Below are 15,083 nucleotides of genomic sequence, written 5' to 3'. Positions count from 1 at the left end.
TAATATTGAGTTCGGTTGGTGAGCCACTCTCTACAATGTGAATGCCAAATTTGCAAAACTCAAAACAACAAAAAGAAACAAATTAAACTCGTCTTAGTGACTGCACTATGGCACAGCAGAGTGTTGCTTCCTCAGGCCTCGACACTGCCCTTTTCAAGACTTAGAAATTTTATTTTATTTTTATAAAATAAACTTTTTTTGTCAAAGAATAAAGACCTTTTTATACTTAGAAATTCTCTCATCGAAGAAAGAGCAACCCGTGATTAAATTTAAAAGGAGCCATATTGTATACCCAAATTACACTGACTAAGAAAAAGGGAAAAGTTTCTTTTATCAAGAGATATACTCCCTCCCACCCACAATACTTCTATCATATTAAGTTTTTTCTTTTTATAAGTTAAAGTAGATTAAAATAAAGTAAAAAATAAAAGATTTAAAATGAAAAAACATATTAAGTTTTTTCTTTTTATCAATCAAAGTAGATTAAAATAAAATAAAATATTTAAAATGAAAAAAACGATTGAGAAAGAGAAAAACATTAGATAGTAAAAAACTCATATTAATTTTTTAATATCATGTTAGGTCATTTCAACTATTTTTTTCCTTTAAAAAAAACTATTTAAAAAAAACGAACGAACAAGAATAATAATTTAGCTAAATTAGTGAATCTTATTAATTACAAGTTCTCGTGAGCTTAGCTCGGTTGGTATGGACGACGCATAAAATATGCAAGGTCCGGGGTTCAAACATCGGTCACCACAAAAAAAAAAACTACAAATCTGTCACCACAAAAAAAAACTACAAATCTATTTTTAACTAAAAAAATAATAATTTTAATAATGGAGAATAATAATTTGAGATTTCTTTTGATCCACATCCTGGTTTGGGTTACTGAAAGGCTATGTCGATTTGCCTCCATCATCGTCTTATTTGTGTCTTGTCTCGCCTTCGGTTTGATAACAAACAGTTTGACTCGAAATGGCGTGATGATTTGATGTTGTTTTGTAGGGAGTATGGTAAGTGGGATCATCGGTCACCACAAAAAAAAATTACAAATCTGTCACCACAAAAAAAAAACTACAAATCTATTTTTAACTAAAAAAATAATAATTTTAATAATGGAGAATAATAATTTGAGATTTCTTTTGATCCGCATCTGGTTTGGGTTCTGAAAGGCTATGTCGTATTTGCCTCCATCATCGTCTTATTTGTGTCTTGTCTCGCCTTCGGTTTGGTAACAAACGAGTTTGACTCGAAATGGCGTGATGATTTGATGTTGTTTTGTAGGGAGTATGGTAAGTGGGATTGTTGTATTGTAGGGAGTATGGTACTTGAGATTATTTGTTTGTAGTTTTATTTAAAAGAGTAAATTACATTCCCCTTCCTTCAAAGATGCTTGAATTACACCCCTTCCTTGAAAAGTAAAATGTATACTCCCCTCCCATATAAGATGCTTGAATTACAACCACCTCTCTTAATAATTAAATATGCACTTCATTTTAATCTATTTTAACATAAATAAATATTTTTATGATATATATTAATTTTGAACCACTATTTAAGAAAAATTAATTCATTTCTTTATAATTTAAATGTCAATGATAATTAAATTTAAATATTTTGCTATTGATTTTATAATTTAGAGTATAAAATTAACTTTTAAATAACCATGCTTTATTGTCTTTAGTAATTTTTCACATATTTTAATTTTATTTTGGATTGTTTCATATTTTATAATAGGGTTTAAAACTACATGTTAATGAAATTGCGAATAAAAAATAGCAAAAAATATGTGTTAGATTATTATTTTTTTGCTAGATTATTAGAAATAAAAAAAATATTGAGGGAGTAAAGTGTAGATTTTAACATAAGAGGGGAGGGGAATGTAATTCAAGCTTCTCTTAGGGGAGGGGAGTGAAAAGTTTTCTAATATGTTTTGAATAAGACGGGAGGGAAGTGTATATTTTAACTTAAGAGGGGAGGAGAGTGTAATTCAAACATCTTTGAGGGGAGGGTAGTGTAATTTACTTTATTTTAAAAAATGTTTATCGTTGTTTCTCTATTTTGTTCCACTTTTGTGTTGTCATTATATGTACCACCTATTAGCGTTTGATTATGTGGTTATATCGAGTGGGGTTTGATGGACGAAATTGCCAAGTGCACCAAATCGTAACAAGTAATAAAGTAGTAAGTTTATCGTTCTCCAAAGGGATGGTTGATCAACTTAACAATTAGTAAAACTTATTTCAAAGGGTGAAAGTAAAATAAAATATAATTGAATGGAGTTGTAGGGTTGAATTGTCCCGCCCAATGCAAGATTAAGTTTGTGATTCGGATTATTAACGACGATTAGGGAATCCGTGAATCCTCCTTCGTCTTTGTTGGAATTAACTTAAGAAACAAACGGCTATGTGGTGACTACTTATGATTTACTGAAATCAATGGGTAAAACCGATACGAAGCTTCTCATAACAACTATATGTCGGACTAATCTAGGTTGCGTACAACGTTGTCCAAAGAAGAGAGTAGTAACAGTTAGGTTTCAAACTTGAATTTCATTAACCAATTTAATAAACAAGTAATTAGAACAACCAATGAAAGGATTTTATTTCGGGCTGTAAGTCCTACTTTTAATCTACGGATCAATTTTCAGGATTACGATGCGGAGATCCTCATTGAAAAAGCATTAATGAACATGCATGAATTGATTTAAATCGGACACAATAAAAACATCAACTGAATGAAAACTTTATTATTAGAATCCAACAAATAAGAATGAGTTCATTTTGGAACCCTAATCAAGAGGTTTAGTTGCTCATGGCAATAGACATCATAATAAAACAATAGAAAAACATACCCTAGAGGGAAAAAGGAGAAGGAATAAATCTTACCTTGAAGCTCTAATGCTTGAACCTTGCCTTGAGCCATCGGTGTTTTGAATGAACAATAATGAGTGCAAGGCTCTCTATTTATAGCAAATGAAAACTTAGGGTTTAAGATAAGAAAACTAGGCTTTTTGCACCGATTCAACTTTGGAAAACAAGCTACAGGCAAATTCAGCCCGCAACCATGCACATATGGCGCCTACGGGGGCGCAAATGCCGCATGGCTAGACGCCCGAGGCAGCCCCGAGGTGCGAAATCTTGCGTTTTCATTCCGTTTTCGACCGTTCTTCCGTCGGGAACTCCTAAGAACTTGAAATGAATTTTCTATACTTTGTATTGTCTTAAAAAACCTTCTAAGAACCATTGATTTCAATCTTCATATCATTGATCCTTCAAGTCATGTCTTGATTTGTCGATATATATGATTTCTCACTACAAAACACTAAAAACACCTATGGAGTTGCATGATCTAGAATAAAAGTGAATTACAACGACTCGAGTGAAAACAATACAATATGTACCTCCAACCATCAACAACATGGACATGGCGGAGGGGCCACACTTATATAGATGAGCTGGCTCTAACCATTCTCATGTAAGATCAGGTTGAAAAAGCATGAGACTGTTGGATGCCAAGCGTACGCCCAAGATCAGCTTGAGGATGTGTTTCCGTGTGGTCAAGCGCGGGTGATCTTCCTTAAGTGTCTATAAGTCGGTGCATCTGTTCCCCGGGCCTTCATAGTTGGGCCGAGGTCCGGTCCGAAACTAAACCATTAGCTACAAATTGGTTGATTCATATTTAATTAAATATTTGACAACAAAAAAAGGTGAGATGAATAATTTTAATCCCAAAATCGAATGTCACATTGAACATGTCATCAAAATAAGCCATAAGTTATATATATTTATAGGTTAAAGTCAATTTAAACAATAATAGGCAATATGAAACCTGTGAGTAAAATTAGTACTCCAATTTGGACTCAAAATTCATTGGTAGTTTGAGTCTTGTTATCCTTCTTATTTTATAAAAGGTGTACGTGGCTGAGTCAGACTTTGCTACTTCTATCTGGTTGCTTGTTTCAATGTTTGGATATATGAGAATTATTTAACTTTTACACGTGGAACAAGGTTGTTGCGGGTGAATGTAAAATGATTGTGCTATAATAAACCAAGGAATGATTAAGCAATATCACCTAAAGGATTTAAGAATATTCAGTATTAACTTGTATATCGACAACAGAAAAATTAAACTTACATTGTTGTTTATAAAAAATTAGCAAGGTAAGGTGGGTTGGGTCAAGTTTTGTGCCCTACCTATCTAGAAACTAGCACTGAAATGAAACATAATCATAAAGGACTACATCTGCTGGTAATATTGGTGCAAATCTGCTTAAAATTGTAAAGCAATAATGTTTCATAGAACTACAACCACATCAAATTGATTTGCTTGCTCACAATATCAGAGCAGTTCATAATTCTGTTATAATATATTGTACCATATAAAGACAATAATAATACTAATAAGATGGATCGTACAAAAGAAAAAAACTGATAAGATGGTGTTTAGTCCTTGTTGTCGGTGCCGCGACGTCCGAAAATTGTTTTTGGTACCTTGAGTTGCGTACTCATGGCTTCTTTGAGCACATTAACCCTTGGCCTTGACGTTTATGTGCTGAGTTCGAAGGTGTATAAGGAGATCAGAAGCTGAGAAGAAAAAAAGCACATGAAATAACGGTTAGTTTTCAAGAGTTATTTGGTCATTAAGGTAAAGCACAAAAAGGACAGAATAACATCTAGTTTTCAACAGCTAATTCCTTGTTTGCTCACATTTATGCAGTAAGAATCATTAGATCTAAAAAGATCAGAAGGTAGAAAGTGTAGATTGCTTGAAAAAGATCAAATTCTCCCTCAAACATGAGATTCATTGTCATACCGTAATACTCATACTAAACCGTCTAGATGCAATGCTGACTTGATCTAATTTAATTATTATTATTATTATTATTATTATTATTATTATTATTATTATTATTATTATTATTATTATTATTATTATTATTATTATTATTAATGACTCTATTCCTATGACTACTAGTTGTTATTCCTGTTTCTAAATGCAAAATTAAATGGATTGACTCGTACTACTAAATGACATAATGTTAACTAGACTCGATCTAATGATTTGTAGTTATTATAACAACCGTTATTTTTACTACGACTCTCTAAAATGCAATGCAACTAATTATAACCTAAACTACGACTCTAAAAATAAAAAGAAAATAAAATGGGTTAGTTTCTAAATGAGAAAAGAAAAGAAAAATGGTTAGTACTAAGGTGGATAAAAATAAACTAAATGCAAACATAAAAATAAACTAAGTTAGTAACAATAAACTATATGATAAACTAGACTCTAAAAAAAAAATGAAATGACTCAACTAAAACTAAATATTTTTGAAAACAGAAAAAAAAAATGCGAGAAAAAAAATGACGAAAAAACAAAAGATAGGAATAAGTAATTTGTATCGCTCATTCAAAAAAGTAATTTGAATCGCTTAGTAGAAAATATCAACAATCCCGGCAACGGGGCCAAAAACTTAATGGTCGGATTAGACGGATGTACCAAATCGTTTACTAAGTAATAAAGTATAAGTAGAGTATCGTATCACATGGATTGTCTTTTCGTCCAAACAATGCATGTTACATATTTTGTCTTGACGATATAATAATAAAAGAGTTAAGGGTTAGAAATTGCAATTTTTATTTGTTTGCAACAAAGCAAGTTACTCATTTGGTTGCGAGAAAAGTAAGCAGCGATTAGGACTCTTCAAATCCCCCTATTTATTTTGTTGGAATTAAATAACATTTATGTCGCGTTTAATTATCTTAAGTAGACTATTCAAGTGATGAGGCCGTTGGAACGTTCTAACCTAGTCGGTTCGTTAAGTTGCACCTCGATGATCGCATGATGATCCTTACGTGCAAGGCCTTACTCTCTCGGTTGATTTAGGTCTATCCCTCCAATGTTTAGTTGCACCGGTGATCGCACGGTGATCCTTACATGCGGGGTCTTACTACCTCAAATTTAATTGAAACATAGACTTGAATTGGCGTTCCTAGATTTCCAAAGGCAATGAAGGCCAATGTTCCTGAAGGTCTTCCCATCTATGAATCTTAGGACACTCATAGCACATTCTCTCTCTATGTAGTTCTACAAACGAACGGACCTATCGGCGTCTACCTTACCAAGGGTTGAGGAGAATGGTTCTACTAGGTTTGGTTCACTCCCCGAGTCGATTGTTTCCTTAATTAATAACTAGTTACATCCTAGGTTCAACAAATTTTACTCAATATTAGTACCGTCACCTCCTAACTACTTACTATTAGGGTCAACTCGCTTTCGGTATCTTTCGTCTAGTTACTAACTATTTACTTCCTAGATAGGAAGATATAAATATCAAGATATAAGCATCAATATTAGGTCATGTCACAACCTAAGTACCTAATCTAGGGTTGCGCTCCTTTGAAATAAACTAAACTTAATAAAAGTTAATAGTGAACAAAAATAACTATATAAACGACATGAAATTAAATAATTATCCAACAAAACAAACAGCGGTTCATTTTAGAACCCTAACCTATAAATATCTAGTTACACATTTTTTTTGAGGGAATCTAGTTACACATGATAACTAAGACAAAATACAAAAATATAAAAACATACCCTAGAAAGAGAAAGAGAAGATACAACTCCTCCTAAAGCTCCTAGAATCACCTTCCTCTTGAATTGCTCTAGTTACGAACGAGAAATTAAGAATGAGGAAGGCGGTATTTATAGGAAAAGTTTCCACTTGACTTGGGCTAAAAGCATGGGCTTCTAGGGGCGAAAAAGTCACAAAAAGTGACTTTTTTGCAATTCAATGGTCGCCTAGCGCCCTAGACCATGAGCCGGGCGCATGTGCCTTCCGAGTCTAGGCGCCGCACGCCCCTAGCCTCGTGAGCTTTCTCGTAGGCTTCTAGGCACCTAGAACCCCTTCCGGTGCGGCCGGGTTCTTTTGAGTGTGTTACGGTCTTTGAAATGCTTGTTTTCTTTGCCTTTTTAGGTGTTTGCTACAATGAAAGATGTCTTGGAACTCGAGAACCAAATTCCTCCCTCTCGTAAATTATTTTGAGGCCTCTTGAATCTTCATTCTTCATCTTTCCGTGGACCACATAAATCTTTAGATGTCTTGCTTTGCCTTATTTGCACGATTTCTTCGTGAATTACATCAAGAACAAGAAAGGGTTAGAGATTGCAATTTTTATCTCGTTTGCAACGAGCAAGTTACTTGGTTTTGTTGCAAAAGTAAGTAGCGGTTAAGACTCTTTGAGTCCCCCATATTTATTTAGTTGGATTTAAATAACAATCATGTCGCGTATAGTTATCTTAAGTATACTATACAAGTGATGAGGTCGTTGGGACGTTCTAACCTAGTGGGTTGTCATGCCGCACCCGTTGATCGCACGGTGATCCTTATGTGCGGGGTCTATACTATCTCTGCTGATCTAGGTCTTTCCCTCCGATGGCTAACTACATCTACCGATCGCACGATGATCCTTACGTGCGGGGTTTTTATAATTCAAGGGTAATTGAAACATAAACTTAAATTGGCGTTCCTAGTTTTCCAAAGGAAATAAAGGTCAATGTTCCCGAAGGTCTTCCCATCTATGAATCTTAGGACACTCATAGCACATTATCCTTCTCCCCTTGGTAGATCTACGAACGGGCAGCCCTATCAACGTCTACCTTACCAAGAGGTCGAGGACAATGGTCTCACTAGGTTCACTCCCCTAGGTGCTTGTTTCCCTAATTAATAACTAGTTACCTCCTAGGTTCGGCATATTTTACTCAATATTAGTAATGTCACCTCCTATGTACTTACTACTAGGGTCAACTCGCTTTCGATATCTTTCATATAGTTATTAATCACTTACTTCGTAGGTAGATAGATATCGGTATACAAGATATAAATATCAATATATAAGCATCGGGATAGTAATATCAATATTAAGCCTTGTCATGACCTAAGTACCTAATCTAGTGTTGCACTTCGCCGGAATAAACTAAACCTAAAAAACTTAATAGTGAACAGAAAATATACTAAAATAAACGACATTAAATTAAATAATTATCCAACAAAACAAATAGAGGTTCATCTTAGAACCCTAGAAAAAACCAATACGAAAAAAAATTGGTAAACAATTTGGTACTTAGGTAAACAATTGTTTACATAGTTATAGTTAAAACTAGAAAAAACCAATACGAAAAAAAAACAAGCTAAGATATTGTGTACATACACTAAAGAGGGTGAAGCCTCCAATAGTGATAGTCGAAATCAAAAGTCGCATAGTACGTTTTGAACCACCGGAAAGTCCGAAGCTTTGCAAATGTTCCTCCTTGTGCCGAAAAAGATGTTTGTTCATTTCCTTCCAAATAACTCAAACGAGAAGATAACCAAATAAAATTCAATGTCAAACGAACTTTCTTTGAGACACCATCTAGGCAGAGGAAATTCATAACTTGCTAAATAGTGCGATGTGCCTTTTCATCGAATTGCACGAGCGTTAAATTTTATTCACTTATTTTGTTTTGTTTGGTTATTGATTTTCACTGTGCTTATTATTAATTGTATTAATTTTATTTGAGATTGGAAATATATTATACAGAGGATAAAGTAATATTAATTTCCTCTAAAAAAAAGTTATAATAATTTCTTTTAGATTACCATGTTATCCGAACAAAGTTTTTAGTATTGTTTAACAATAACTAATCTTTATCGGAAAACTCAGGACACATAAGGTATATTCTCCCTTCTTAACTCAAATTTTTTTCTTGCACAAAAATTAGTCTCAAGATATATTAATTAAATAAAATAAAGGGTTAAATATGTTTTTAGTCTTTATAGATATTCAAACTTTTTGTTTTAGTTCTTAAAAACAAAATCTGACTTTTAGTCCACCAAACTTTTGGTCTATGCCTTTAAGTCAATTCATAATTAGTTCAATATAGAATTCTCTTTTGCAAAAGTTTAATTTTTTTTAACAATAGATGAATTAAATATGAAATTTTATACTTTGGGGAGAGCTTTTTATAATATTTTAAACATTTAAAAATCTGAAGGGTGTACATAATCTAAGTTAAAAGTAAAGATCAAAAGTGTGGACCAAAAACTTTTGAAAGACTAAAAGTCGATAAAAATATTAAGAGGACTAAAATGAAAAGTTAAGAAACATATATGGACAAAAATATATAATTAATCCTAAAATAAAAATACTATACAAGAATATTAATATGTTCTTCATAACAAATATTATGAAGAGACAATTTATTTTTATGGCCCTACCAGCATAAAGTTAGGAATTCTACTCTTTACCGAACATAAATTGCTTGCTTCCAACTGAAAAGACTGAAATACCCTCATGTGAGTTAAGTTACGCTACGTGAGTTAAGTCACCCCGCCAATAAGAAGACCCAAGTAAAGAAAACGTAGACAACCAGCTTTGCAATTCATAACCAAAAAGTATCTTTCAACCAAGAATCTGCTATGTTAACACCAACCAACAAACTCTTATCAAAATTCACTTTCAACCTCAATATGACCTAAAAAAGAATAAGGCCTGCCTTCAATGTTCTAACATGTGCCCAACTTTTTCTCCTAGTGTCATCCGCAAACCGCAAACGAGAGAGTGAAACATCTGCGAAATCAACCTCCTTATAGCTAGAAAATAAACCTTGCTTCCACTGTAGCCTTCATTATAACATGAACCCTTTAGCCGCTAACAAGAATAAAAAGGTGAAAAAGGATCACCTTGGCGTAACCCTCTCTCCATTTTAAAGTCATCAATCGAACTACCATTAACAAAGATCGATGACTTTGCCTTAATTACACATTCCATAATCCACTTATGCTACAAGTTTGCAAGTTCCCATCACACCATCAAGATACCTCTAATTCACAATCATAAGCTTTTTCAAAATCCACTTCAAATAATAATAAATCCTTTTTTAGCCATCGTGCATCATCCACCACCTCATTAGATATTAGAATTCCATATAATATTTGCCTACATTTTATGAATGCTAACTCGAGATTATAAAATAACACTTCCAATGACATTTCTCAATCTGTTAGCCAACACCTTAGGCAACACTTTATACAAGCAACCAACCAAAGATATAGGACAAAATCAGCCGGTCGTTGAGGACTCTCTACTTTGGGAATAAGAGATATAAAAGTACAATTAACTCCTTTCGCTAGTTTTTTCATTCTGATGATACTAAAAAAGAAATCGCATCAAATCATCTTTTAATTCCACCAAAAAATTCTTGATAAAACCAAAATTAATCTCATCCGGCCTTGAACTCTTGAAGCTATCACAATCCCAAACCGTCTCTTTCACCTCCTCAAGAGAAAAAGGTTTCACTAAATCCCCTCTGATCAAACCACTCAAAGACTTAAAATTCAAATTAACCACACCAGGGCGATTCATATTACCTGCCTTGAAATGAGACTCAAAATGTTGAAAAACAACACTTCTAACATTTTCAACCCCTTCCACCTGAGTATCGTTTACAATTATTGTAATAAATGCATAACATTATTCCATAAAAAAAAAAAATTGAAATTTCAATCTCCTTCCATCAACCAAGTTAATCTTGATTTTTTTCCAATGCATACTAATTAAAATTAAGATATGACAAAAAAAAATGCCAATAAATAATGCAACTCATTGATCTTTTCTGCCTCCAAAATTCGGGCCTCCCCCATGACTTATATACATTAAAATATAGATTTTGTAAAAACAATTGTGTTGTGATCGAACTACAAGAGACATGTCACTTTCCTATAATTTTAATCAAAGATACTCCAAATATTCTTTAACCACTTTATTTAAACACAATTTTATTATTTTTAAAAGATACAATTATGTCTGTCAATAAAAAAATATACAATTATGTACAAAAAATGTGCCGTGTGTGTTCCGAACATACTTTAATTTTTCTTTTAAAAAAATAAAAGATCTTCGTACCATACCCTTACATGTAATATAATACTATAACTTGGAGTAACCAAATGTTAAATTTTAAACCTAAATTCTTTAATATTTTTATGATCGAATAATACATGATTAAGCAATCCAACTATGTTTTGAATGAACCTTGTAAGTGATAAATAAATATAAATAAGTAACAAATGATTACATACCTATTCTATTTTGAATAAGTTACCAAGTATTTCTTTTCAGAATTTGAACTATGAACTTTTTACTAAATATAAATGTTCAACTTCTAGTTCTGCTAAAAAGAAAAATATTAAAATAACAATTAACATACTCTTTAAAAAAAGCAAATCATTTGAACTATCTAACTTCCATACATCCATTCTAATCATTAATAAAAAAATGAAATTTGTTCTGTAGCAAAAAAAAGTGAAATTTAATTTACTCTTTAAAAAAAAACAGGCCCAAACTTTATTTTTCAAAAGTACAAAAGACATACCTACATTAACCCTACTTTTTTAAGAACAACTTGGGTATTTAACCCCTAAAAAAACTTGGGTATTTAAATTTTCGTCGGAACTAACCTGATTCAATTCAAGTAACTCAAGAAATTATTAGAACTCATGAATATTTAGATGAGATGGTAAGAGAACTCTTTCACATTAATTAGATATAATGAATTCAAATTTAGTTTTACGCATAGATTCTCAATTCACACAAAAAGAAAGTTATATTTTTCGTTCCCCCCCCCCCCCCGAAAGAACTAAAATGAGCTTTACTCAAAACCAATCGATAATTGTTTGTTTGCATGGATTATTCCTATGACATTGTTTAGTAAAAAGTTGCTGGTCACAATTTAATGTATTACTTTATAGGTTAAATGTCAGTAATAATGTTATACTATCTATACTATAAACTATCCCTTTCAGCACTTTTGGGCTGACTTTTTCCTTTTCAAAAATATCATGAATTTTCAATACAAATAACAAATGTAATAAATAGATAAGAATAAATTTAAATATTAAAACAAATGTAACAAACACAATATATATATATATATATATATATATATATATATATATATATATATGTTTGGTTTTTTCCTTTATCACTTAAAAAGTGTAACAAATATGAGTATATTTATACTTACTTTTTCATTATTCCAATTATACCCTTAAACAACTTTTTCTATAATAAAGATTGTTGTTGATGTCATTAAAAAAAGAATTTAGATTATATTTTTTTTGTTATAGTGTTGATGTCAACCTGAAATAGATAATCATGGTCGGTTTGGTTTGTTATAACTTGAAAGTAATAAACATTTATATTTTTAGTTTTAATCAAAATCAAAATTTCATAAAAAAATACCGTTAACAATTTTTAAATGTTAGCACAATAAAAAGAGCGGAAAGACAGGCACGTGCGCTATTAAAATATAATTTAAACGATACTTAAAGTTACATCTAAAAATATGTTATATACTTATAAATATAAAATAAAATAAACTTGTAGTATATCACTATTACTAAACATCTTTAACGCATTGCTAAAAAAAATAAGACATCTTTAACGCGATCATGCGAGTTTGTACAAAATTTGTTTTAAACCAAAATTTGTGTAAATTATATGCTAAAAAAAAAAAAAAAACATCTTTAACACGATCATGCGAGTTTGTACAAAATTTGTTTTAAACCAAAATTTGTGTAAATTATATGCTAAAAAAAAAAAAAAAACATCTTTAACGCGATCATGCGAGTTTGTACAAAATTTGTTTTAAACCAAAATTTGTGTAAATTAAAACGTAAGTAAAGTCTAAAAAAAATTGTTCTCTCCAAAAATCGAATTCAAAATTTCTCAAATAATTCACTATGGTGGTGGTACTCTTTAACCATCTTAATTCAATAACTTATAGTTTACATGTTATTTTGAATGTAAAGTGTATGCTTATAAACTGAAGCTAAACCATCTAACTCAATCCATTTTGGGTGATTGCATGTATAAAATAAAATACAATAAAATAACAAGGTTTTGGATCGAAGTGTGAGTTGTTACAATGCCTTTCTTCTTTCTCTATCCCACAAACTCTATAAATCACTCTTCACATTAGTTTGCACGGCACGGGTGGGTGCTACACTTAACATACTTAAATAACTCTCTCCTTTCTTACTTCTACATGTAATCATCAATTGTATATGATCATGAACATGGAGATTCATGACATGGATATTGACATAGACATGATCATGGATGTTGTTCCAGATTTTCTAGAATTCTCCAATCACAGTAACACTACCACCCCACCCACTTCTGATGACGACACCATTTGGTCCCCTCTCCTTGACTTGGATTTCTTCACCACCAACCAAGATGACTTCCACAACTTCATTGATTCCCTCACCAACGATGAAATCACACCCGTTGCTCCAAATCTAGATAACAAGGTCGTGGAGGAAGATGAAGAAGAAGATGGATCCATGGGAGACATGTCCAACTCAAATTCCACGACGGAGGAGGAGGAGGAGGAGGATGACAGAAAGGGCCTCCGTCTAGTGCACCTCCTTATGGCGGCAGCGGAGGCCCTAACAGGCACAAACAAGAGTCACCATCTGGCTCAAGTGATATTGATTCGGCTCAAGGACTTAGTGTCCTCCACTCACGGCACCAACATGGAGAGACTCGCTGCGTATTTTACCGACGCCCTCCAAACTCTGCTAAACGGAACCGATTGTGGTCACCACAAACTCTGTCTTCTCACTGGACCCCACCAAACAGACATACTCTCAGCCTTTCAGCTTCTTCAAGACATGTCTCCTTACGTCAAGTTTGCTCATTTCACGGCAAACCAAGCTATCCTTGAAGCTGTTACTCATGAAAGAAGGGTTCACATAGTGGACTTTGATATCATGGAAGGGGCCCAATGGGCTTCACTCATTCAATCACTTTCATCGCGAAAAGAAGGCCTGCCGGGCCCACATCTTCGCATCACTGCATTGTCTAGAAACAAAGAACGTGGCAATGGACGATCAAGATCGTCCTTTGCCACTGTTCAAGAAACTGGAAGAAGGTTAACAACCTTTGCTGCTTCCGTTGGACAACCGTTCACTTTTCATCAATGTAGGTTGGACTCAGACGAAACGTTTCGAACCTCTTCATTAAAGCTTGTTCGTGGCGAGGCTTTAGTTTTTAACTGTGTCATGCATTTGCCACATCTTAGTTACCGGGCTTCAGATTCTATTGCTTCATTCTTGAACGGTGCCAAGGAGTTAGGAACAAAGCTCGTGACATTAGTCGAGGAGGAAGTAGGGCCCATCAACAATGCAGGCTTTGTGGGTTTGTTCATGGATTCGTTGCATCGTTATTCAGCGATGTATGACTCGTTCGAGGCTGGGTTTCCTATGAATAAATGGGCTAGGAGTTTAGTGGAGCAAGTATTTTTAGGCCCACGAATAATGGGCTCAGTGGGCGAGTTGTACATGACTGGTGAAGAGGAGGAGCAAGAGAGGGGTTCTTGGGGGGAGTGGTTGGGTGTGGAGGGGTTCAAAGGAGTTAACATAAGCTATGGTAACAATTGTCAAGCAAAGTTGTTATTGGGTTTATTTAACGATGGGTATAGAGTGGAAGAGTTGGGAAACAATAAGTTGGTGTTAGGTTGGAAATCAAGACGTTTGCTTTCTGCTTCTGTTTGGACTTGTTTGTCAGAGATTGAATATGATTTTTAAATGATTTCAATTTTTCTTCAATTCTAAAAATGAAAATAAAAGACTTGATTTGAGTATTGTTGTTACTTTCAACAGAAAAGAACTCCTTCAAGTTACTTGTGTTTTTGGGTGTTTGTTTATGTTCTTTCAAGATTTTATTACATTTGTCTGTTTTGTTTTTCTTCTTAAATCAAATTGTTGTCTTCTTGGTTACATAATAGGTGTTCTTCTATTACAAAAAAGTTAGAAAACTAATTCTTTAAATTCTAAAAATTGGTCATTTTATTACTTGAAACTTTTGATAAGCAAAAATATTGCCGAAAATCATGAGAATGACAATCATTTTAGTCCTTTTATTTACTCTTTTCATCACGGTATACGGGTGGAATGTTATGGGTCACCTACGTAGATACCATATCATAGGAACTACTGTGAATGAAAAAAAATCGGGTTACAACTTACA

General features: G+C 33.0%; 1 protein-coding gene across 1 annotated transcript; it reads left to right on the top strand.

Annotated features, from left to right (window-relative positions):
- The first annotated feature begins 12,845 nt into the window (after nt 1–12,845).
- On the top strand, nt 12,846–14,736 carry LOC146922464 (protein NODULATION SIGNALING PATHWAY 2-like). Its single transcript, XM_085715376.1, has one exon. It carries the CDS (start codon nt 13,115–13,117, stop codon nt 14,639–14,641), a length of 1,527 nt encoding a protein of 508 aa, XP_085571502.1. The 5' UTR covers nt 12,846–13,114; the 3' UTR covers nt 14,642–14,736.
- Nucleotides 14,737–15,083: the final 347 nt, after the last annotated feature.

This window comes from Medicago sativa, chromosome 5 (genome assembly GCF_051527215.1).
Source record: "Medicago sativa cultivar Bolivia chromosome 5, Bolivia_mono, whole genome shotgun sequence".
NCBI lineage: Eukaryota > Viridiplantae > Streptophyta > Magnoliopsida > Fabales > Fabaceae > Medicago > Medicago sativa.
The sequence above is the reverse complement of the archived record's forward strand: the minus strand, read 5'-3'. Positions and strand labels throughout refer to the sequence as shown.